At 43.9% G+C, this 24,258-nt stretch overlaps 1 protein-coding gene and 1 long non-coding RNA gene across 2 annotated transcripts in view; one reads left to right on the forward strand and one right to left on the reverse strand.

The window, feature by feature from the left end:
• Positions 1 to 15,251, reverse strand: part of rims4 (regulating synaptic membrane exocytosis 4) — a 29,499-nt gene extending 14,248 nt beyond the window's left edge. Inside the window, exons 1-2 of the mRNA XM_088607952.1 lie at positions 14,605 to 15,251; positions 838 to 979 (exon numbers count right to left, since the gene is read on the reverse strand). Of these exons, the coding sequence (XP_088464078.1) occupies positions 838 to 979; positions 14,605 to 14,701 (239 nt within the window). The 5' untranslated portion in view covers positions 14,702 to 15,251. The remainder of the gene's footprint in view (positions 1 to 837; positions 980 to 14,604) is intronic.
• A 2,124-nt stretch (positions 15,252 to 17,375) lies between these two features.
• Positions 17,376 to 24,211, forward strand: LOC148648435 (uncharacterized). Its single transcript, XR_015926773.1, has 2 exons — positions 17,376 to 17,738; positions 23,883 to 24,211. It is a non-coding gene; the product is annotated as an uncharacterized LOC148648435 (long non-coding RNA).
• Positions 24,212 to 24,258: the final 47 nt, after the last annotated feature.

Here is a 24,258-nt window from a genome sequence, read left to right on the forward strand (position 1 = left end):
TCATCTGTGTTTGATCAGAATGTATCTTTAAAAAATTGTCATCCATTTAACACACCAGCCAAAGAGCACATATGTTTATCCAAAACAGAGCTGTCGCCTGGTGTAATGATAAACACAACTGAGCATCACCAGTATAACTACAAATGTTTACCTCATGCTTACAGGCAATATCCCCCACAGGGAGCGCATGAAGTGAATACAGAACTGGGCCATGTGGAACCCATTGGACACAGAGGACTGAAAGAGCAAACTCACAGCCTGACAAACCCACTTGTTTTTCAAGCCAATCAATTAAAACAGAGTGAAGGTCAGCTCAAATAGGAGGATATAGTATCTAAATATGATGATGTATAATAAAATTCTAATAGTACTCTTACAAGAGCTTTGACATGTTAAGAACTCTTTCAGGGACGGAGGAAATGCACTTCGGAATGTCTCATATATCTTTCAAGGATTTTGAGATATTTGTTTAATTGATTGTTGACCAGTTCCTCCACACCGTGGGCAGCAATGGGAGCTGGCGTGGGCGCCCTCTGTGCCTGCTGCCTCACAGCCCCGGGGTCCTGGGTCACGTCTGGGCTGCGGTGCCTTCAGAGTGGAGTTTCACCAACCTACATGCTCCCTCTGGCTTGCCGGCGATCCAGGAGACCCGGAGCTGATGCGGCTCGGGGTGAAGTCCTGCCCTCCGCCATCTGATCGATCTGCGCTCCCTATATTACTGCCCCTCCATTGCGGAGGACTGGGATTCGCAGGGAGGGCAGGCAGCTGGGAAAGTGGGGTGCAAGGAGTGAGCAGGCATGTGGGAAAGTGGGGTGCGGGGGTGCAGGGGAGACCTACTTGCCCTCGGAGCCGTAGCTGTTCATGCTGTCCTCGATGGACTCGTGGCTGGCCTGCCTCACCGTGCGGCTGGGCATCTCCACGGCCAGCCCCGTCTCCGTGCTGCGCTGGATCGTGCCCTTCACCTTCCGCCCCTCGCCATCTGGGACAGAGAGACACACACGTCAGCGCCGCAGCGCCGACCCGCGCTGACCCGCGCCGACCCGAGCCGACCCACTCTGACTCGCGTGCTGAGCCACACTGACCCGCGCCGACCCGAGCCGACCCACTCTGACTCGCGTGCTGAGCCACACTGTCCCGCGCTGACCCGAGCCGACCCACTCTGACCCGCGTGCTGAGCCACACTGACCCGCGCCGACCCGAGCCGACCCACTCTGACCCGCGTGCTGAGCCACACTGACCCGCGCCGACCCGAGCCGACCCACTCTGACCCGCGTGCTGAGCCACACTGACCCGCGCTGACCCACGCCGACCCACTCTGACCCGCGTGCTGAGCCACACTGACCCACGCCGACCCGAGCCGACCCACTCTGACCCGCGTGCTGAGCCACACTGTCCCGCGCTGACCCACGCCGACCCACTCCAAACCGCTCCCCCTCCTCCTGGGGCACCACGGGCAGGTGCTGGCAAACACACCCTACTGTGGAAGTGCATACATGCGGCACTGGTGCCCTTTTCACTGGAACAGAGTCAGAACGCCTGGTGTGACTGTGAGTTCAGGAGGCAGAAACCTCCAGTCTGGGTTTTCGGGGGTATTTCCCTTTGATTTTCTTGTGCCGACAGAATCACCCTTATTTAATGGCACTGTTTTAGATAAAGAAGAGGACTGTCCTTCTTCTTCATTGTAGATGGATAAATCCTGTTTGAAATGCAGACACAGCCAGCGTTTTCAAACCAGTCACAGTCCTGATCCCTCTGACATTCACTCTCACTCTCTGTCAGTATTTCGGCAGCAGAGTTTCAGGGCCCGGCCCCCGGTGTCGCTCTTGACTGAGCTGTGTGCTGCGATATTGCCATCTCTTCCTCTGTGTTTCGCCTCTCTTTCCTCGGCACTCCTCCTGCAGCGCAGCAGCACACAGCCTCTTCAGGACTGACCTGTTTTCTCCGAGGGAACAATGCCTGATCTATTTTAAGACATCTGCACGGATTCAGCATGTGTTCCTTCGAATCCATTTATAAATCTGCATGGATTTCCATAATAATCCTGCAATAAACAGGAGTTGCTTTAAAGGGCCCTGTGTCAGAAAATAAAAGTCGGGCTTTTAGCAGACATATTTTTAATTCTATTTCTTCCTGCTACTAGTTATCTAGGTCTCTGTTGCTGCTGCTGCTGCTGTTTGCACAGTGCTAAATTGATTAATTAGAGCGCTCTGGCACACTGGTTATGGAACTGTGTTACCGTGGCATTGTGTCCTAAATGATATTTGTTGTTTTTTTAAAGAGGATGAAGAAAGTGGTCCTGTGCACACAAGTGGTGTGACTGGGAGTTCAGGAGGCAGAAACCTCCTGTGAAACAGGTTCCTTGTATCTTTCTATAGCAAAAACCCTTTTACTGCGAGGCCTGCAGGATTGACACCAGTTTAACAGCCAACCAGTTTCTGCTGCCTATTCCTAGATACCAAGGGATGTATTTGTCTCTGCCACCAGGGGGAGCTAAGATTAAGGGTTTCTCACATCCACCCTGCTACAGTCTAAATTCAGATCTGGATTATAAAATCATAGCAATTAAGATCTGTTACAGAGCATTATATCTACACATCTTTCTATTCTGTTGTTCATTTGAAGTTTCTTCATGGATCTTTAAAAGATCTTGTTAAAAGCAGATTGTTCATTGTGATGGTCACAGAACTCCTAGATCCAGTGATGGGAATCCTGGATTCCATGGAGCCACTGCGGTCAGGAGCTGCCAGCCAGCCACATGCTTGTGGACACATGGGCAGAGTTACCCTGTCGCAGGGCAGTACCTGCAGGACTGAGCTGGAAAAGGCTGTTCTCTAGATCCCCTCTAGGGATGATAAAAAAGTAAAGGTCTCCAATGTTGAATGTTGCTTCCAGGTCAGCTCGACAGTCTACAGTGTTGTAAAAAAGCTGTTGATTCTTTATTAAGAACAAATGCAAGATTCAGACATTGCAGTCTGAACCCAGTGGATTAAAAGGCGTGCTTTAGTGTGTTTCTGATAATCAGTGCAGAATGTGGTGGAAGTACAGCACATCCTGCGATACAGGAGATCGGCAGGATCTGAGTGGCAGAGCATTGTTTGAGGAAGCAGCTGTCTGCTGCACCCAGGCGATGTTCAGGAGTGACTCTGTGAGCCCCGTGCTGAGCTGCAAACCCCTGTGGGTTTGAGCTGACTGCCTTTCCTTCTCTCAGAAAAGGTCCTGCGATTGGCCAGAGCAAGACAACCCCCTCAGGGACAGTCCTACACCTGCTGCACCGAGTGTCAACAGAGCTGATCACCCGCGGCTCAGTTCCTCACGATCTCCAGAGCCAGGCGACTTTGCAGCTCCAGTAAATATGGAATCGGCTTCTGTGGGGCGGCAGGACGTTTTATATACAATTAGATTATGGCACAGGCTAGGATAGCATGACTGACAATTCATCAAAATGTGATTGAGCTGCAGGGGTAGTTTTTACTAATAAATATTTAATTTCCTATTACGATGAACATAAATATTTATCCAGGATGGCAAAAAAGTTATAACTTTCCTGGAATGGAAATTTTACAAACTGTGTTGTGTTAAATTACATGAATTAACAATCATCTGCCATTTACCGCAGTGTTCATTACATAAAATAAATGAGAACTTGCAATAGGTATAAAAAAAAAAAAGGGGGCACAATGTACTACTCCTGAGATTAAATTTCATCTGTGTTCTCTGGCTGTGAATTTTGTATGCACTCCTTGAAAGGAAAATGATATTAACAGCAAAAACCTGAAGGAAAAGCTCTGAAACAAGGCGCTGATGAATCTACAGGCAAGTGTATGTGTGTGAAATGAGAACAGCTCTTTCCTACACTGAAGGACCAACTGGAGCCCCTGTCCACACTGTCAGTACACAGCACAGCACAGCCCTGACCCAGACACAACAACACTTACTCAACACTGTGGCTTTTTAAAGCTTATTACCTCTTCTAAACTGCCTTTCAAGGTAAATTAATAAATATCGATTTTGGTTCCGAGCTTCTATACTGTATGTGTTTTTTAAATGGCAGCCCCTTGATGGGAAGGTGTGGATGTGGCTCAGAAGCACACACCCCTCCTCGGCTCCGGGCCATGAGACAATCTGCAGCTCCTGGGCTGGAAACGAGGCACCCCAACCGAAACAGCAGGCAATCAACACCGACAGTTCCTCGCCTCTTCACTGCCGTGCAGATGACACTCAAACTTTCTCTCCTTCTCCTGCATAACAAGACTCCCCTGCATTTTTACAATTCAGAATCTTGCAGATATCCCCTCTATGACCAGAAATACAGAAGCAAAAACCTGATGTCCACACACACCTCAGCTCTGCACAGGGCTAACCATTAACCCAGCCATAAAGAACTGTCACAGAAATAAAACATCTCATTTAGATCCATTAACTGTCACAAACAATTCAAAATATACTCTTGTTATACCAGAGTTCACGATTCTGATTAAAACAAGACTATGCATTTATTTTAGTGCCTCTGTATTGGCTGCTGTAAATTAAGCCTTAATTTAATCTACCTTTCCTCCAAAACTATAGCTCATCATTTATGCCTATCCACATTATAAGCTCTACTTTTTTTAATAAGAACGTTTAATGAAAGTAAAGCATTTATACTGACTTCTTATAAGCAATAGGTTGTTGCATTACTATGATACTTATTTTCCTGTCTTTTCTGACAGTAATTGTGCCGGCCGTCTGGGCTGGACAGCAGTGCTTGAGCAGAGAGGAGGTCCAGCCAGGCCTCTGCCCTCCTGCTGCTGCTCCATCTCATCATTCCCCTGCAGGCTTCTGCAACAGCTGAACCATTGGCTCAAACTGGAGTGATTGCTTTTCCCAGTTCTTTTTATCTTAAAATTTTTTATAGCTAATATCTACATGTTTTAGAGAGCATGCAAGATCAGTGTAACTACAGGATAATAAGCATGTGAGAAAATGAAAGGCAATATCCTGATTACTACTATGCCATCATCTGCCTTATTCTAAATCCCTTTTTAATTCTCTCTGCAACCAGAATAATTCTGACCTGTAAAATGTCACAAGTGATTTCTTATTGCACCTCGGTTGGTTAATCTCCTAATAGGGATGGATTATGGAGTAATTAGAGTTAATGAAATGGCCAATAACAGCAAGAGAGGTCACAATTATTAGTTGGGTATTAATTACAAATCAGAAACAAGTGTAAAATTGAAAATCCACTCATAAACAATTAAACTCCAAAAACATGCCCCGGACTACATTACTAGTTTCCTAGTTCCTAGCAGCTCTCCTCAGCTCTACAGAGATGCTAATCAACAGGGGCAATGCACCTCTAAACCAGAAGTGGAGAAGATCACACTGGGTTGCACAGGTCTGCCAAACATTCATTCTCCTTTTTATTCTAATTCTTCCAGAACTGTACCGGTTTGGAAAATAGGACCTTCGTTAAGCTTGCTGTGAAAAGAAAAGAATTGTTCATCAGTCCCCAGAGTCCCCAGTGAGCTCTGAAGAGATGAAATATACTGTACAAATGAGCCTGCACAGCGCTGCATTCATGAATCAAGCAGACAGTCACGAATGTAGTCGCAAAGTAAGGTTGAATTTGCAATGAAGCTAATTGTTCCCAAACATTTCTGAATGAACCCACTGTTCATTTGTAATATTTTCTTTTAGAAATTATTGCTGTTAAATGTATTTTTCTCCCACAGGCTAGAATGTATGCTCCATGTGGTATAGTGTTTGGGTTATTTAAGATGCTTTGATTGGCTGGGAAAGGACACAGTAAAGAATCAGGCCGTTTGTTAGATGAAAAAGATCAGAAGGATTTTTTACACATAAATTCTCTTGAGATTTTACTCCTTATAAGCATGAAAGAAGTCAAGCGAGGTTAAATATCCATCAAGTTTCCTCGTAAAAGACATTTTTTTCTAAACCCAGCAGTAGAACACAGTTAGTGTGTAAAGAGCTATCATCGTCAGAATTTGTTACGCAGTATTTCTTCAGCAACTCCTGAGCCCGAATGTGGGTTTTATTTACTGCTCATCAGGGGGCAGTAAAAAGGACCAGAACTCTGAATGATTCTCGAGTTGATGAACAAGGATTGGGCTGTCAGGGAGGTGATCTAGTGTTAAAGAACAGTAATTAGCTCAGAGAGCAGACTGTGCTAATACCACACCAGTACGCACTCCCAGTTTGAGCCTGTGAGAAGAAAGGTTTGAAACCTGAAGAGGCCATTCAGATTGTCTAGCTTCAGTAGTTTTGCTGAATACACACTTTGCAAATGAGTTCACGTATATAGTCCCCAGTACTTTTTCTAGCCCAGCCAGCATCCTGCTCATCAGCTCAGTAATCTTGCTGTTTTCAGGAATGGAGCCCCAGTCCTGCAGGAAGGTTTGATCAGACCTCAGGTGAAGTAATACATTAATTTCACGAATTAAGGGCAAGTCCCAGGCAGTCCTGCTCGTGATTCTCTTCACAGTGCAACCTCTGATTCCTCTTTCATTTATTTAAATACTGATGTCTGACAGTCACCCCTGGATTTACTTATTTTATTTGTGGGCTTTTTTCTTTTCAAGGCTTTCAAAAATTCCCACTGCATGTTTTAAGGTATCCATCCTTAAAGGCCACCCATATCCTCGTCACTGAACAATCTAAATATTTATACTGTTCAAAAAGCATACCATACTGCAGTGCATTAAATATGTCAAGGGTTTCTGGTTTTCAATTTTAACTGATAAACACTGATAGGGTTTCTCTGGCAACTTTTTGTCACCTTTTCTGACTTGTGTGTCTCAGTGGCTGATGTGTTCTGTATATGTTAAACAGCTCCGTACCAGCTCTCACATGAGATCAGAAGTCTAGGGCATGAACTGTGGATTTTACAACACTAATCGAGGAAGATGAGACTAGACTTCAGCCTGCTGAACTCCTGTGGTCTAAAGCTGCTGTAAATCTTTGAAACTTACAGGATTTGCTTCATGTTAGAAAATGATGTTCTGATTGCACAGCGTGTGCAGGAAAAGGAGATTGTTCAACACTAATTGTATTTTTCGCATTTAGTTAAATATGTTCTTTATCTTCTGAACACTAGATTTCTTGTATGACAATATGATTGGTGGTGGGGATTGGGGGGGGTGATTCAATAAACGTAAAAAAAAAATTTGTTGGAAATACACTCTCTACACTACATTTCTAAAATATACAAAATTAGATTTTAAAGTATTTTAAAAACACTCCAGATAAAAACACCACCTTTTTAGAAAAATAAATACAGACCAACAGAAGCGCTGTGTATCTGTATGAAGCTGTGCTCAGGTACAGAACCCAGAGTGCCTTTCGCAGCAACACGGTTCACTGGACACCAAGCATAATGGTCCATCAGCATAGTTTTCCCCACATGAAGTCTGTCTGCCTCAGGCCTGCTGTCGCTCTGCTCACTGTCTGAGAGCTTTCCAGTGCTGGAGTCCTCAGTAAACATTCCGGACTCGGAAATGAGAGAGACGACACCTCACTCCGTTTCGGTCATTGAGCGAAGCTGTAAACTCCGACTTCCACAGACAGACGCCCAGTTCTGGTCCAGTGCACAGCGCTGTTCCCAGAATTCACTTCGGGGAAAAGGTTTCAGCTGCAGTAAACTGTCCGCTTGTACTGGGAGGTGGCCAGTAAGCTCCTCAAGGTTTCCAGCACCGGCCGATATGCGCAAATATCTCCAATGTAACGGCCTGCAAATTCATCTTGATAAAATGTCCAGTGTTTGGGTTTGAAAAGATGCTGCTTTTTCCTGTATTGAGGCTTAAAAACTTATACAGTAGCAGTTTCTGAGTGGTGCCTAACAGGTTTCGGGTTATTTGTTTGAGATCCAAACCAATCTGAGATGAAAATATTAGAAAATTTGTTACCTGGGCTTTACTGCACAACATTTGCAGACTGGTTTGCAAGGGCCGAGTCTGACACAGGGAAAACTGAGTGAGAATGATAATATCTGTAAAGCCTTAAGTAGTCTACTAAAGCTGATGCAAGCATGTTATGTAAACGTTCATTTCATAAAGCACGTATCGACTTATAAAAAAACAATGGAGATTCAGAGCAGCAATCTCTCGATTTTTAATCCTGTGTTATGTTTGTTGTATGAGCGTGATGACTGTGGCTTTTTCATGGGGAGAGCTGTAGACACTGCTCTGCAGGTATTAGATTCTGTCCTGAACTGCACAGTACTTGCGTGCATTAGTGGAGAACTGAACTGCATGACAGTCAGCAGGACCAGGGCTGTGTGGCTGCCCTTCCCCTGTGCTGGGTCAATGCTACAAGCTACAAGCAGTGCTGCACATCGGACTGAATGGAGTTTTTAATGAAAGTTCGGGAGGAATGAAGGCAGCCGCGCTCATTCGACATAGCTCCATATATATCCGGTCTCCATATATATCAAACGTCACCCTCTCCTCTTCCTCGTTCGTTTTCTGCATCCCTCCTCCACCCCCTCTCCACCTTTGCAGCTACCCAATTGGTCGCATGGGGGTCCTATCCTCCCCGTCCAACGGCCGGGAGGTCGGCCCTCAGCCAAGCGGGTTACGCCAAATCTCCACATCCCAATAAACGATTCTAATTTCTCCTAAGCTTTCGGCTGCTGTCATTCCTCGTGAATTAAGGCTGTACTGCACAAGCCTCTCTGCTGTAACTCTATTGCCCCATGCAGTGGTCAGAAGACCATACGCAAGGTGAAGGAAACTGGAAGAGTGAGGGGTGAGAGAAGATCTTCACACAGATTGTATTTAGATTTAAATGGGTCCAAAAGTCTCTTTCTTTGTTCACAGTTCAAGAAAAAAATGACATGTCATGGTATTGGTTCTACCATTTGTCGTGGTCTTATTGACCATTGACCATCAGAGAGTGATGCCGTCTTTCAAGTCTCCGTAGTGTTTTTAGAATTTCTCATTGCAGCTCAGCCCTGATGCCATGGGAGTCAACACACAAGTCCTGAGTCTTTTTCCTGGCTCCCAGGTCCTATCTTGGAGGTGTGAGGAATTGTGAAATCTGCATGTCACAGAAATTAAGAGGCAAAGGCTGAGCTCACTGGACGTAAAATAGTGTGCACAGTGGTGGTGGGGGTCAGGGTCTCCAGCGCTTTGCATTTTTCATCGCAAGATCAGAGGCTGAGAACACCCTGCGGGGTATTTAAAAAAAGAGTCAGACAAAACAAGCAACTGAGCGCTGCTGATGCCCCACTTGCTGTGCCCCACTTCTCCAGCTGCCAGAGAGCCTGTTGTCTTGTTTTGTTAGTTATTGTTGGATTTGTTTCCGTAAGGCTCTGCTAACAGCTACAGGCGAACAAGTTCATCTCCTGATACTCCGAAGATATTTCTGGGATCCCCGCAGGTTTTCCAGCTACTCCTTTGCTTATTCTCAATGTCCTGTCTCAGAGTTCTATTATTGGAAACAGAAACATGCCAGACTCTGTGTTTATAAGCCAGCTCTCCATGTAAATCCCTAAGAACCTGAAGCAGCATCGTCAGTCGTCTGTTTGTACAAGAATGTTTAGGTCTTTCATAAACTCACTACAACCCAAGAGCACCATGTGGGTCTCAGGAGCAGCAGCCGACAGGACTACAGGCCCTGTGTCTAACGTCTCCAGACCCAGCTCTTTCCAAAAACCTCAACAGAACCTTTTCCAGAATAGTGAAGCCAAGTTTAAGTTAATTTGTTGAGAAAAACTAACGTGCAGAAAGTATTTTTTAACTAAACTATTTTTTATTTGTAAACTATTTTTTAACAAAATATCGAAATGAATTTGATAAACTAATGAACACTGCTGAGAAAGGGTCAAAGGAGGTGTTGCAGAAAGTCTTCAGGTGCTGCCTGTTTCAGGAATATGGGAAGGCTGTTCTAAAGGTGTTTTGTTCTCTGTTTCCTGTGGTTCAGTCTCACCTCAGAGTTCTGTCATTTTTCTCTCAGTGCCCAGAGGAGTTTCATACTGTGCCTGAGCTACAACAACACCATGATTTATTTCACAAATTATTCCATTTCCATCTAGTGCATGGCAGGTAATTACCACTCTTCTCATTATGATGTGAATTATGAATCCTGCTAAATCGTTATTTAAAAAAAAGGGGGCAGCACAATGTGGCACTCTCCTTGGCCAGCGAAAACCATTTTCACTCTTTGATGAAAATTGCTGTACAGTTGTCAGTGACAAAGAAGTACAATTATCAGTCATTTTCTGCTGCTCTTTGTCATTTTACATTTCCGGCAACACTTAATATGAGTGTTTGTCAGTCCACTAAGACAAACCCCGCAAGGTGTTCTTCAGCTGCCTGGTGATCCCAGCTGTCTGAGAGGAATAACAGCGCTTCGACTGCACTCCGCTGAAAGGGCTTACACTGTTACTGAGAGAGTCTTTAGTATCCGAAAGGGGCAATTTGTTTTATAGCAACAGACAATATAAAGAAAACCCATAAATAAACAATATGCATATACATGCACAAAAGAAGCATCTGTTAGGCAAGGTAATAGCCACAGGTATAAATGAGAACTTAAACCTATTCATTTTTAAATTGGGAAATCTGTATCTGTGCTCTGAGGGGCGTAACTGGAATTCATTCACAAAGGGTGTGAAGGGTCCTGTAGGATGGAAATGCTTTACGTGAGACCCGCAATGGTGGCGTAGGACCAGAAGACCAGCACTCCTGTCTGACAAAGTCTCCCTGCTTGCTCTTGCTCCCCAGATTCAGACCAGCAAATTATGCACAATTAACGTGACATTTCATGCATGATTAAATATTTACCCACAATACAAAAATTAGGAATATCACTGTACCATTATACCATCCACTATGAGATTAAAAGAAAGACTCATCAGCCTTGCTTCTATATTATTATTATTATTATTATTATTATAATATTATTATTATTATTATTATTATTATTATTATTATTATTATTATTATTATTATTATTATTATTATTATTGCTGTTGTTGCAGTTGTTGTTTTAGCCTCGTTGTTAATGAATAGCATCTCTTTTCTTTTAATTAATTGAATGCTATCAGGCCAATATTGATTCATAGGGAACTTTGTCTCTACATGGAGATTTAGTGTAGAACAGTGTCTGTTCTTTCCTTTGGAAAATAGGAATGTTTATACCTGATAGGTATGATAATATTGTCCCCTGTTGTTGAAATTGCTCCAGCAGAACACCGTTTATATACCACCTGCTCAAAGGTCTGCCTTACAGTTAATGTGCCTGTGTTCTTCAGTGTCTAGATTCCAATTTAATACATGTTAGGATGCCTTTTTATCAAGAGTCCAAGGTCCAGTTATTTTGCAGTCAACATTATAATAACTACTATAGTGACAGAAAAGGCTGAGTAAATGTATCATGTAACTGAAATGTTTATTTACACATGAGAACAGAGCCTGTGATGCACCTTGATGAAATCCTCAGGTCAATGGGTCGTCCCACAGTCCTCCACTACTCTGTTCTGCTCTCGGGAATGTTTGCTGTGGGATACTGTGGTAAATGCAGTGTGGAACAAAGTGCAGCCTGTGTGGCAAAAGTGATCTACATGGTGTGGCAGTGAGCCTGGAGAGGCCAAGAGCAAGCGAAGAGCATAGGATATATCAGTACTGTACAAACCTACCTGGGTAAACCTTCGAACAGAGGGCTAGAAAGACACTGAAAGAGCGCGGAGAAACATTACATTCCTGCAGCTTTCAAAATAGCTCCACCCCCACTCTGTAGCTCACATGGTCTCTTTTTAGCACAGTAGCAGTGACATAATGAGGCCAAAACGATCTCATACCTGCTTAGACTGTACTAGCGCCGGCCTGCATCTGACACTCGGTGAAGCACAGCTGTTTTATTAGCTGGTTGATTTCTCTGTGCACTCTTACTGCAGAGAGCCAGTTTATAGCATCAATTTATTTATATACCTACATATGCATCTGCCCACTTTCAATTACCAGCACAAGTTAGTGCTGAGCAGACAATGGAACAAAGGAAGAAAGTGCCCAGGATGGGACACTGGTCTGCTGAAGGGCACACACACATACACACACGTACACACACGTGTGTGAGGCACAATTCTGAGATTCTAAATAATTGAAGGCTTTGGATTGCAGGAGGAAACTGGAGCATCCAAGAAAAAGAGCATGTAAACTTCACACTGACGGATTGTCAGTCTGGGATCAGGTCCAGGACTCAAGAGCTATGAGGCAGCAGCGCTACAGTGTGTGCCAGGCAACCATGTGTATAACACAATTTAGATTCCAGTTCGAAAAGACTGTCTTTATCTTCTAGCCAGCAAAAGACATTTTGATTTAGATAGTTAATGGATTCTGTTGCAATAAGTGAAATGTGGACATTGAAAATAATGTCGAAACACTATAAGGGGTGGAATTTGAGCTATTTTAACTGGTTTCGTTTGCTCAAAAAATAATTTATTGCATCATTTAAACACAGTGAAAGTATGACTATGTATCTTTCAGTAAATATCCAAGTCATTAATGCAATGTGTCTCAAAAACTCATTTTCTCAGAATTGTGGGGTAAGAAACAAAAGCATTGGCAACGAACATCTGGCCTGCTCCCTTTGCAGAGACTGACCGGATATTATCAGGAAGAGAAGTTGCTGTAAGGATCATCCATTCTAACAGTAGTACAATAAATCAGCCTCTGCTTATCATGCTGAAACCAGTCCTCCTCACTCTTCTTAGAAGATAGTCAGACATCTGAGCAGAGCTCAAACATAGTCAAAGTGTTCCTGCAGAGGTCAGATTCCACTCTGCTTCATCGAGACAGTTTGTCATTTCAAGTCCAGAAATGCAGCCAGAAAGCAGTGCTGAAATCAGGCACCACAGACTTTCTTTCCTCATTTGTAGATACAACTAAAACAGTTTGAGGAGTCCGAGCACAAACCCAAACCCCTGTGGCAGGAAGGTGAGAATACAAAAATGATTTGGGACTAACGACTTCCTGAGCAATAGAGTCTCTGGCGTGGCTCCACACAGACAGCCTTGGGAGGGCAGAGCTCAGGCTATCGCTGCATTTTACTAGGTCAGATACCAAAGCAGTGAAAAACCAGTCAGTAAAGGCCGCTGGTTCTGACCCAACCCTGCTCTCAACAGGTGATAATCCAGACTCCTGTCTTCGTGCCAGGAGCTCTGACAGCAATTGTGATGCGCAGCAAAACACTCTTAATGTTTCACTGCCTGACCCATCACTACAACTCTAGCTTAGCAATTGCTTGTGACTTAAAAGTCATAATAAGCATTCTTTGAGCCCGACTGACACTTTACACTCACTAACAGGAGCAAACTGCCCTGCAGCAGAATGCACAATTCATTTACAGTCTTGTGCAAAGGCTGTAATGGAGGGCTGAAACTAGTCTTTCGAAAACATATTTTTCACGGTTACCTCAGTAAAAATCCCAATTAGTGAAATAAACAAAAACAGTGCGCTGTTGTGCCTGCAGTTATGAACCCAGAGTGTGTCATCTGAGCACTTCTGGTTTTAAGAGCAGATTTTCAGCTCTAACGACACGGGAGACAACTTGTAGCAGCATGAGACGTGATGTCTGGATATCTGGGTCTGTGCTCTGTCTCACAGGCCCCCCTGAGGAGAAGCTCCAGCGCAGATGAGAGCACCTTTCTGACATTGCATGTCCAGAGCGCTTCTCCATCCTGCGTGAAGACAGAGCTCTTTCAACAAGCAGTCATGAAAACCACTCATGAAACCCACAGGTCCTTCTGTAAGAGCAGACACGTCTCCCATTCAGACACCACGCCAGTCAGCCCACTCTCGGATAAATCTCTCTCCGACGTCTGTGAAGAGACAAGCTGACTCGCTGCCTCTCTTCGAGAGAGCAGCACCAGTGGGGCTTGTGCTGGATGCTGCTGTATCAGGCAGACAGTAATTGGATTGAAAGGCATAAATCATTCCTTTCCGAAACCTCAGATAAAGAGGCAACCGTCAAAAGAAGGAAAACATTTTTCCCTTCCGTCTCCCACCTTTCACCAATTTATAGTTTAGCACATTTTATGAATGCAGGTTTGTCTTAGTGTTGCAACTGTCAGAAAACACATTGAGAATTTTGCTAAAGCTGGTCAATTGTGTTGCAAGTGAAAGGAAAATTATTGAAGGCAGAGCTAACACGGAGCTTTGGCTCCTTGAAGGATGAGAGGGTCAATATGAAGAGAACAGAAGGAGAAAAAATGCCCCCATGAGAGGGAATTCAGCAGAGATTAACAGGACAGATAACGTTATTAATTTGTTTGGAGGAACTAGAAACTAGTGAAGCCATTGCACTCAAGCTTAATGCTTTTTTCAACAAATGCTGACTGATTTTCCATGTGCATTACAAGCACCCTTACACAGGTCATGCCCGTGTGCATGAAGCAGCGTCTTAACTAATTTTTACATTTTTGCTCGGGTTCAGCCCCAGTTCACTGTCCCTCGGACAGTAGGCCGGCCCAGTGCAGGCTGTCCTGGACCCCGTGCGGGTGCAGCGAGTGAGCGGCGCGGCATGCATGCAGACGCGCAGAGTAACACGGCCGCGGCGCACGACACCGAGCGGAGCACCAGGAGGAGCGCGGCCTCCCGCCCTTACCGACATCGTCCTCGTCGAAGGAGTTCATGCAGGGGAAGTAGATGGCCAGGGCTTCGAACGAGGCGGAGAGGCTGATGCGGCTCTGAGAGCGCTCCATGTACAGCCCCGGGGCAGGGGTCGGCTCGGGCGACGGCTTCGCCAACCGCGCCTGAGCATTTTTCACGCGGAGCACGGCACGCGGCGTCTTGGCTGATTCTTAAGGCCCAGGCGTGAAGAGAAGCTCCTTGCCGGCTGAGTGACCTTTGCCCTCCGTGGTGTGTAAGGTGTACCCTTCTTAGACACACACAAAAAAGTTACAAGAAATCCACTTCTTTAAGAACAGCTGAGGTTTGTTCTGTTTGACGTGTTGTAATTGTTTATTCCCAAGCTGGATGCCACAACAGCTGGCAACAGACTTTAAATGCAGAATGAAATGAGACACAACAGAGAAAATTAAATGGTCGTTGGTCTTTTTTCTTTGTTTTGTTTGATCCAGAGAGAGATGACAGCTTGCTTTGCAAACACCATTAAGCAGAGAGAGAGCTCCAGTTCCTTCTCTTGCGATGCAAAGTAAAGGTGTCTGTTCGTCTGGCGATCCTGCACAGCAGAAAGAGGCTCTTACTATCTGTGTGGCTTGTGCTTGATTCAGTTCATTCACTGATGAGACCCTGGTGGAGACACAGAGGGGAGGAGGCTGAGATGAAGCATTGCTGGGATTTTTCACTTACCAATAGCAGAGCAGGGCTGGAGGAGGGGGCCGGCTCAGAGCTGACAGGAGCATCCAGCACAATGGACTCAGCATCACGGCCAGCCCCTTCCAGCCTCCCCTCCTCTCCTCCTCTCCTCCTCTCCTCCTCTCTCGCGGACCTGCCCTCCTGCCTTCGCAGTGCACACAGGGGCAAGCAGGGGTCTTCATCCCTGTGATGGGAGAGGGGCACTGGTTCATCCAAAAGGCAAAACAGGTCATGGAGAGAGAGGGGTGTTTTTGTGATCTACTGTTTCCAGGGAGCTGGGCACTCTGCATTTTTTCTTAATTCCCTACCATCTCGAGAAGTATGCCACACTCATCTCTTGTGCTGGACAATAAGCATTTTTTAATTCTAGTTTGAAAAGTAGGAAATATATCTCACACCCTCCAGCCGTGCAGTTGAAAAGAGATCATCCATCTGTGGCTCTGTCACAGGTTTTATGTTAAAAGCTAACAATCTCTAAATATTCTTTATTACAGTTTGCTGTGGTTCTACCCTGTTAGAATGTGATTCCAAATTTTTGCTTTTCTTTCTTGTTGGCAGCTGAAAATTTGATCAGGCAGATGAAGAATACAAAAGGAACATTTGGTTTGTGTTCGTGCTTTACAAATGTTTTTTGTGAGGCTGGCACAGGCCCAAAGCAGTTAACTCTGCCACCTCACAGCACCTAGGCTCTGAGCCTGGCTCCAGCCTGTTCTCCTCATGCCTGTGGGAGTTGTCCCCCTGTGAGCCTGTGTGCCTGAGTCCTCTCACCTCCCAAACACCTAGAACACGAGAACAGTTTCCAGCAGGAGCCATTCAGCCCTGATTGGTACTGTACCTGAGCGGTAGTTAGGAGTTGTTCTCAAGAACTCATTCAGGCATTTCTTGAAAGCAGCCAGGGTGTCGGCTTCAACAACATGGCTGGCAGCCTGCTCCATACCCCCACCATCCTTTGGGTACAGACTAGCCTCCTGTTTTTGCTTTTGAAGGGACTTGCACATAGTTCCCACATGTGCTCTCTGCTCTCCATGCAGAGACATGCTCTCCAGCCATAGCTTTCTGATAATGGATGGAAATTTTCTTTTTATACTTGATAAGGATCTTGAAATTAAACATTAGGCATTAATTAACTGCAGAAAATATTGCATTTTATTCATAATATGTGGAAAAAATATTTAATTTTCTTAACTATTTAATGTGATTTCCTCAGAAAGGAAGCACAAGCATGGAGACTGCGGGTGATGTAGAAGACACAGGGAAAGCATGAAAAGGCATATCACTTAGCACTGACACTGGAGGCATGCCTGGGAACACTATACTCCTAGTTACTTATTACTATTTAATGATGCAAAAAAAAGATTGCATCTGTATGAAGATTAACTGAAAACTGACAAAGCAAAGGTGATAATGTATTTTGGCTTGTTTGGTCCCTCTCCGCACCACTTCTTTTAAATCAGACTGTTCTAAAATACCCCAAACCTCACTAAAACCAGCCTCACAGTGGATCAGAAATGCACCCGAGAGCTTAGTTCGGTTTGTGTTCTGACCACATGCAGCTGCAGGTGACACAGTCTCTCCAGACTGAGGTTAGGCCCCAGCAGCTGGCATTTCCTGAGCTCCATGCACTGACAAGCTACTGTTGCTCTTGGCCCTGATACTCTAGAGCCAACCTTGAGTGAGCAGAACAACACCTGCAAGCAACAGTACCAGATCAAAAATATGCCATGAGATTAAAAATTCAGACAAATAATTTTTAATCTGAGGCTTTGGGATACTAAATATGATATGCATGAAGCTGTTTGGAAGTTATCACATGAAGCACGGAGCAATGTTCTGTCAATTGACAATGATTTAGTTTTTGGGTGTCCAAAGTCGAAATTTTGGTGGGCTGATCGGGTTTGGGTAGAACGCCTACAGTATATCAGTTCAGCTTTTCAGTCAAATTCTACTTTCGATGAAACCCGCTGAGGAATATAAAGGAATACTTTTGAGGGATACTTCGGCTTTAACTAGCTCAGCAGAGGAAAACACAGCTCTGTCCGAAGGTCAGCACAGGAATGAGCCAGGGAGCTGCTGCGGGGTGCAGCTGGGGTGGAGGGAGTAGGGGTGAGAGAGATGTGCACAGAACTGTGGGTAGTATTGATATGAAAGAGAGCAGAAGTCTAAGATTACCATTTGATCTCCTCCCCAGCTTTCTGTGTAATCACACCATAAACTGTGAAAAACAAGAGTACATTTTCGGAAGCTCAAGCTTTTCTTTGTTTTTAATATTCTGCCATTGAGCTGTGTTGGAACAGAACATCTTCACTGTGACTTTTGGATCATACTCTGAAGCAGGGGCACACAGAGGCGTGAAGATCGGGAGTGAAACAGCGTGACGAGGCAATGTTTCCAGTGTCCTTGAGAAGACAGACGCAGTACAAGGTCAGAATGGCTGATTGTGGAGCTTGAACTCATTTGGACAAACATTCTCCGTTTTTTCGGTAGCAAACACATTGCAAAACAAAACGAAATCGATCTATCGCCGCTTTTTTTAAAACTAGGGTTGTTTGTGACTGTGTTAGTATAAAAAAAAATCGGCACAAGAATAAAAATAACTTGAATAGCTCTGTGCCAGTTGTCATGGTTACACTGTGTAGCTACACCAGGCTCTGAAGACGTCACGGAGTGCTTTAGTGTGATAATTCTCTGTAAAGAACAGAAGGAAACAAACTTTAAAAACAAACTCCCACAGCTTTCTCCCCACAGAGAGACGATGATTGTAAAATTAGCCTCAGGAGAATTTCTGTATTCTCATGCACTCTGATGTCTGAATGGAGAGAATGGAAGCACATTGAAGGAGATCTCTCAGAGTGTAGAGGCCCAGGCCTGGCAGAGTGCTGTGTCGGCACCAGAGCCTCTGTGCACAGGGTCAGGCCGTCGGGGGACAGCAGCCCTGATGCACCAGGTTATAGCAGCCAAGCATCCTACCCATCCTTTCCCTGGGAACTGGGAGGACCTGGATCACCCCGCAGAGATTCACACGAACATGCAGACTTCATGAATATAACCAGGACCTCGGATTAACTATATACTTGTAGGCCATATCACTAATGCTAAATACCATAGCAAAAAAAAAACATTGTTTTTGTCACAAAAGCTGATAAATATGTGCAATTATGTTTAATTACTGTTTATTTATTACAATAATTGAATGTTTATTACTGTTGCATGCCCAAATTCTTTTTCTTTTGAATGCATGACAAATCTCTCACACTGTTCTGAGTCTGCAGCCCCAAAAGATTGTACTGTTTTAACCAAGTACACCTCCCCGTTGGCTTCACACCCCACTGTCTTTTTCTTTCAGCATGTGGAGCTCTGCACTGACAGCCAATCAGTCATGTCGTATAGGGTTGTGAAAAACCTTCCAAATTATCTGAATATAGATGGAAGAATCAGACATGTAAACCTTCTTCACACATTCATGAAAAGACAAGACAGCAAGCTGCTGCTGTTCTTCAGATTCCCTGTTACGAGGGGCCAGATGAGTGTAAACTGACTCACTAGAGCTGAATTAAGTAATAATTAGTTAAGGTTAAGAACTGCACGTTGCACATGTTGATAATTAAGTCTTTTGAGATATAAAGAGCTGCACAAGTCTTTGTGTGGCTTGAGAACATTTTTTTTTGTAATGAAGAAATGGCTGTGTTACTGCTTGTCACATTATTTAGTTTGTGGCCTGTTATACTCTGGTTTAATGGCTGATAGTTTCGAATACCGCATACAAATACGATTTAATACACACTACTTGCAAAGCCTAAATGTTTTTTTATATATTTGCATTAGTAGTGGTTTTCTCAACTGAGGAGCTGAGCTAGTCAGGCTGCCATCAGTATGAATTATTTCTGGTTAATACACAGGTTATTCTTATTTTTCATAAAAAAGCGAATCAAATTCCCAGTGGTAGAAAACCAAGCGGAAAGGCAGAATGTCTTTTGCCAATGGTAGCACTTCCTACTGCTCTGACAGAGGGCCCAGTCAAACAGGTGCTGCCCTTCAGCTGACAGACTCGGTGCCGGTCACAGCAGTCTAGACCAGAGGAGACACACGGCCGTCTGAATGTGCCTTAATTACTGGGCTGGTGGCAGCTTGCTGTGCTGCTCTGATACTAAGCAAGGTCAGTTACAGGCAGCTGAAAGAGACAGCAGCTGCAGTTACTGCAGTTCAGTGATCATGTGTGGGTTCGGTCATCATTTCAGGGTGAAGTGTATATCCCATCACACACCTTCAACATACTGTATAGTGCTGTGTGTCAGATCCCTATTGCCTACTGCCTATTAGACCACAGACTACAGCAGTGTTTAAGTTACTGTGAGAACCTGTATCACATCTTTAATCTTTTTTGGGGGAAAAAAAAGTAGAAAAGGCTTGTGAGCTTTTGAGAAAGGGGGAGTGCTCAGTGGGGTTCATGCTCTTCCTGGGCCAGGTGTTGTCTGGAGTGGTTGGGAATGTGGCTGCAGGCCAGCAAAGCACAGAACAGTATGCTGTGGAGAAAGAAACAATCGTATTGTTGTATTTTTAAAATGAAGAAAATATCCGTTCTTTAAAAATAACTCCTGCCACTGACCCCGCCAATGAAGGTGGAGTTGATGACATCATAGACTCAAAGGCTGCTGGGATCAGAAAGGCAGGAAAGCCTCATGGGTCTGATCCCAATCAGACACCAGTATTTCCTCTCGTCATTCCACAGCCATGAGAAGCTTTTCTGAGAGTTTTGGATTATCTGTGGAAACTGAAAATGCAGTATTTTTGGCCAGACATCACTTCATAACAGATTATGAAGCCAGTCAGTTTTTAATGAAGAGGATGGAAATGGCCAATCAAACTGTATAGGACTGAATATTAAATGTATCAATCAATACATGGGTGATGTTGCACTGTGCAGAAAACAGTATAACAGTAAAAGCATGAGATCTCTTCTCTTATGAAGAGCAAGCAGGAAAAATCAAGGAAAACAACTGTATGTCAGCTGTTTCCATCAAGACGAAAATTAAATTAAAGAAATTGTTTTCGTTTTGATTCTCTCCTGGATGGCTGGGACATGTGCACTGCTGGTGTGTGCAGCTGTAGAGCGAGGACATCAGGGGGGAGGAAAGACAAAGTCATAAGAACAGGAATAAATGAAATCACATCAAACGCAGAGCAGAACTGGAAACACCAGAGAACAAAGCAGAGAGGCAGAGAAGCTGTCTGTCTCTCGGATCTGCCGAGCTGGTTCGATGCAGAAAAGTAATTTGTCTCACGTGGCACTGAACTAAAAGAAACAGGAGAGCAATTTGAAACACTGAAGGCTCGGTTTCAGGCGGGCTCAGTCAGATCTACAAAATGGTGATGTCACTTAAATCCCATTCATCCTGCCAAGCATGAAATTGCTAGGGAATTAACAAACTACCAAACAAATATTCTGAATTCCGTAAACTGCAATCGAGTTTGGTTGGGTACAAGTGTACGGTGGTGAGCCAGCAAGGGCAAGCATACAGAGCTGCATGAGGCACGATGCACACCATGAAACATTCCTGGAAAGACATGCTGGAACCACAGAAGAGTAGCCAGGAGAGTGGCTTGTGGTCATCCCTGAGCACAGCACTGCGCCCTGTCCCACAGCCTGCACTCTACACACAGCAGGGTCTCCGGCAAGAGCATCACGGGGAGAAGGACACAATTTGCAAACATCTGTGACCACCATCAGTTCCTCTAAAAGGCCATTCCCAAGCACACAGAGAGAACATATGCTGAAGCACAAAGTGCTGGTTTTTGCACTGACATCCTTGTGCCACAATACAAACTACCAGGCACTTACTGGTCTGTAGGGTTAATGGAGAGAGGAAATTGCAATCCAGCCCTGGCTTTGCTTCTTTTATATATATATATTTCCAAGAACTGACAGTACCATTACAATGACTGGGGTGCACGAAAAGAACTAACATTTCACGCATGAAATGTTGGTGGGTTTCTCCCTTATTGAGAATTGAAGAGAATTGTCTTTGAATATGTCAGCTAACCACAGAAGAAAAAAAACAGGACCTCCCAGGTCCCAGGTTTTGTCATTTTATTAACACAGCAAGGGAACAATTAGAAAACAAATATGATGCCTTCTTTTTACAGTTACTGCAAATCCCAGACCTTGGAAATAATGAACAGAGAGGTGGCTTAACTCTTTCCTGGTGGTTGATTAAGACTCTGAGGCCAGGTGATCTGTAGACATGCAAGGTGATCAGGGGTCCTCATAGCCTGGTATCCCAACGCTATTCAGATGATGTATTTGCTTTGATTTACTTTGGGCAGCTCAATACTCACTCCTCATTGCAAACAGTCTTATGAGAGAGGCCTGGTGTGGAACAGGCTGGCTTGGCTTTCTGTAAATCACAAGGACCAAGGACACAAGCACTGCTATTTATACCTCCCTGGCACAGAGTGCAACGGCAATACAGCCTGCTTAGGAGCTGCTGCCACATCGTTTCTCCAATAAGAAAGTTCTTCAGGCAAAAAAAGGAACAGCGATCTGTTCTCAACAGGAAGACAATGTGTCTTCTCTCTGTGTCATAACTGCTGATGATATACCTGGTATAGGTGGTATAAGGTATAAGAGTGGTGAAGATTGAAAGTGCTGTTGGACAGAAGAGCTGGATTGTGACGATGTAGATCTCATCTGCGATCATATCCTTCAGAGAAGAGATGAGTGTCTCATCTGCGACCACTACAGACATACAGTATAAGCCTGCTGTGTTTCTCTTTCTCCTCTTTCCGCTTCTCAACCAGCACAGCAGACTGGCAATAAGACTCTGACAGCTGACCACTATTTCTTGGCTATTATTACTGAGAAACTCCAAGGGGAAATGTTTCATACTCAATTCTAACAAGAGTTAAAATTAAAAAAGCAATGTGATTTTGTTCAGGAAGAAAATAATCTGTTATAAGCAGTAACTTTCACAATTAGGTTTCAAAGGTTCTGCACAGTATGAAGTATGCTTTTGATATATTGTTGTTTTTTACAGATACATCTGTTAATTCTTGTCATGTGCATCAATTATTCATGCTTTACAAAACATTGTATGGATAAACCCTGTATCTCCTCTGCAAATGGAACAGTAGAAAGAGTTTCAGAAGAGGAAGAGTCAGGAGGAAAGCATGCAGAAACAGGCAGCTTTTGAACTTCCCAGCTTTGCAACTTCACAGCAACAAACACTGCTTGAAAAAGACACAACCAGAACTAGACAGTGCTTTACACTGTAAACATATATAACAGCAGTAGATTGCATTAATGAGTGTATTCTAACAGTCCACTGCAGTTGAACTCAGAACCTAACATTCTATTGCATAATTACTGTCAATGTGAATAATTTTCAAACAATTTCAAATTCAGAGCAATGTGAAACAGCTTCAGTCTTCTGAGCAATTCCATGCACGATTGAATTGGGAACTGAGGAAAGTTCAGGCTTCTAAAAACCACATCATTCAATAAGTTTAATATAGGAAGGGTGGCTGATATTCACTACATATTCTTGCACATTGACTTAGTTCAACAGAAGAATAGTCACCTCAGTGCAAATAAACGTTCTAAATCATTCCAGACGATTAGACAGTATGCATAGACAATTCCATAGCACTGAGAGTGCTCTTTTTATAGCATCTAATGAGCTCAGGACAGCTGCTGATTCAGGTGTGCTATGTATCTTGACTCTCTCAGATCTCAGCGCAGCAGTATTAGATACTGTAAATCATGAAATTCTCCTTAATGGGTTAGAAGGTTTTTTTGGCATCTCTGGTACTGGATCAAATCCAGGGAGACTGTAACTTCACCAGAATGCTTTGAGACATTTTAAAACTGCCCTTAAACTGAAAGACATTGTGAATTCAACATTCTGTCTTCGCCAAGACGGAAAGCATTCCGACCATGTGGACTGCTAAACAATGTTACTGATTTATTCAGCTGCATCCTTTTGGGTTAGTTTTTACAATGAACAGATTATCAGAATTTCACATTTACCGTGCACAGGCATTAAGCACCAGTTTTAATCTTGGCAATGATGTAATGCTGAATTTACAAATCAACATATTTCAATTTACACGCACTTTAAAAATGCTGTGCTCTCTCAAAAGATATTTATTGGGTCAATGTGTGCATCTTTTCTTTGTTTCTCTGTTAATGCTTACTATGAGGTTTTAAAAAACAATCACAAAAGTGTATTTTTAATCACTATCATTATTAAATTTGAACCTTACTGTAAACTAATGCATTTTTCTTTTCCCTAGACTGTCTATCAGTACTTGAAAACTTTTCAGGTTTGTAAAGTTATGTTGTAACTCTCACTACTTTCTTGTTAGGAACACTGTTCCTTTATGTAATAGCACATGCAGATCTTCACTAATGATGCAGCAACTTTAGTGCCATTAGTGGTCTTTGGCACTCTGTGTTCCCTTCTGGGGGTGTGTCATGTGTCTGTGTCTGTTCACTTCACTTTGTGATGTCAGCATGGCTTCGTGGTGCCCCTGGGTTGGTGGTGATATAACAGGCCTCTCTCTCAACAGGGAAGCACAGGGCCAGCGGACTCATCCCCACACAGAAGGCAACAGGCTGAGGCCTCAGCCAGAATGGGGTCTGAATGACTTTGAAGAAGGCAGTGCCAGTGCCAGGCTCTGTGGGCAGTGTTTGCAGATCGCTCTGCACTAATGGAACTCGTGACGAAAGTCTTATTTACAGTGATGGAAAAAGAACAAAAATAATGCTATAGAAAATACTATTCAAGCTTTCAAATTGTTTGGAAATTAAATAATTGTGGCACTTTGCTCTATCATAATCTTTTGGAAGGCTGGAGAGATTATATTGTGTCAATTCTTTGACTAAGCTGATCGACATATCTCTGCATCTAAAGTCTTTTATTCTGTGAAATTTCATCTTGTGAAT

The sequence above is a fragment of the Lepisosteus platostomus genome, chromosome 15, assembly GCF_059453375.1.
Source record: "Lepisosteus platostomus isolate fLepPlt1 chromosome 15, fLepPlt1.hap1, whole genome shotgun sequence".
Lineage (NCBI taxonomy): Eukaryota > Metazoa > Chordata > Actinopteri > Semionotiformes > Lepisosteidae > Lepisosteus > Lepisosteus platostomus.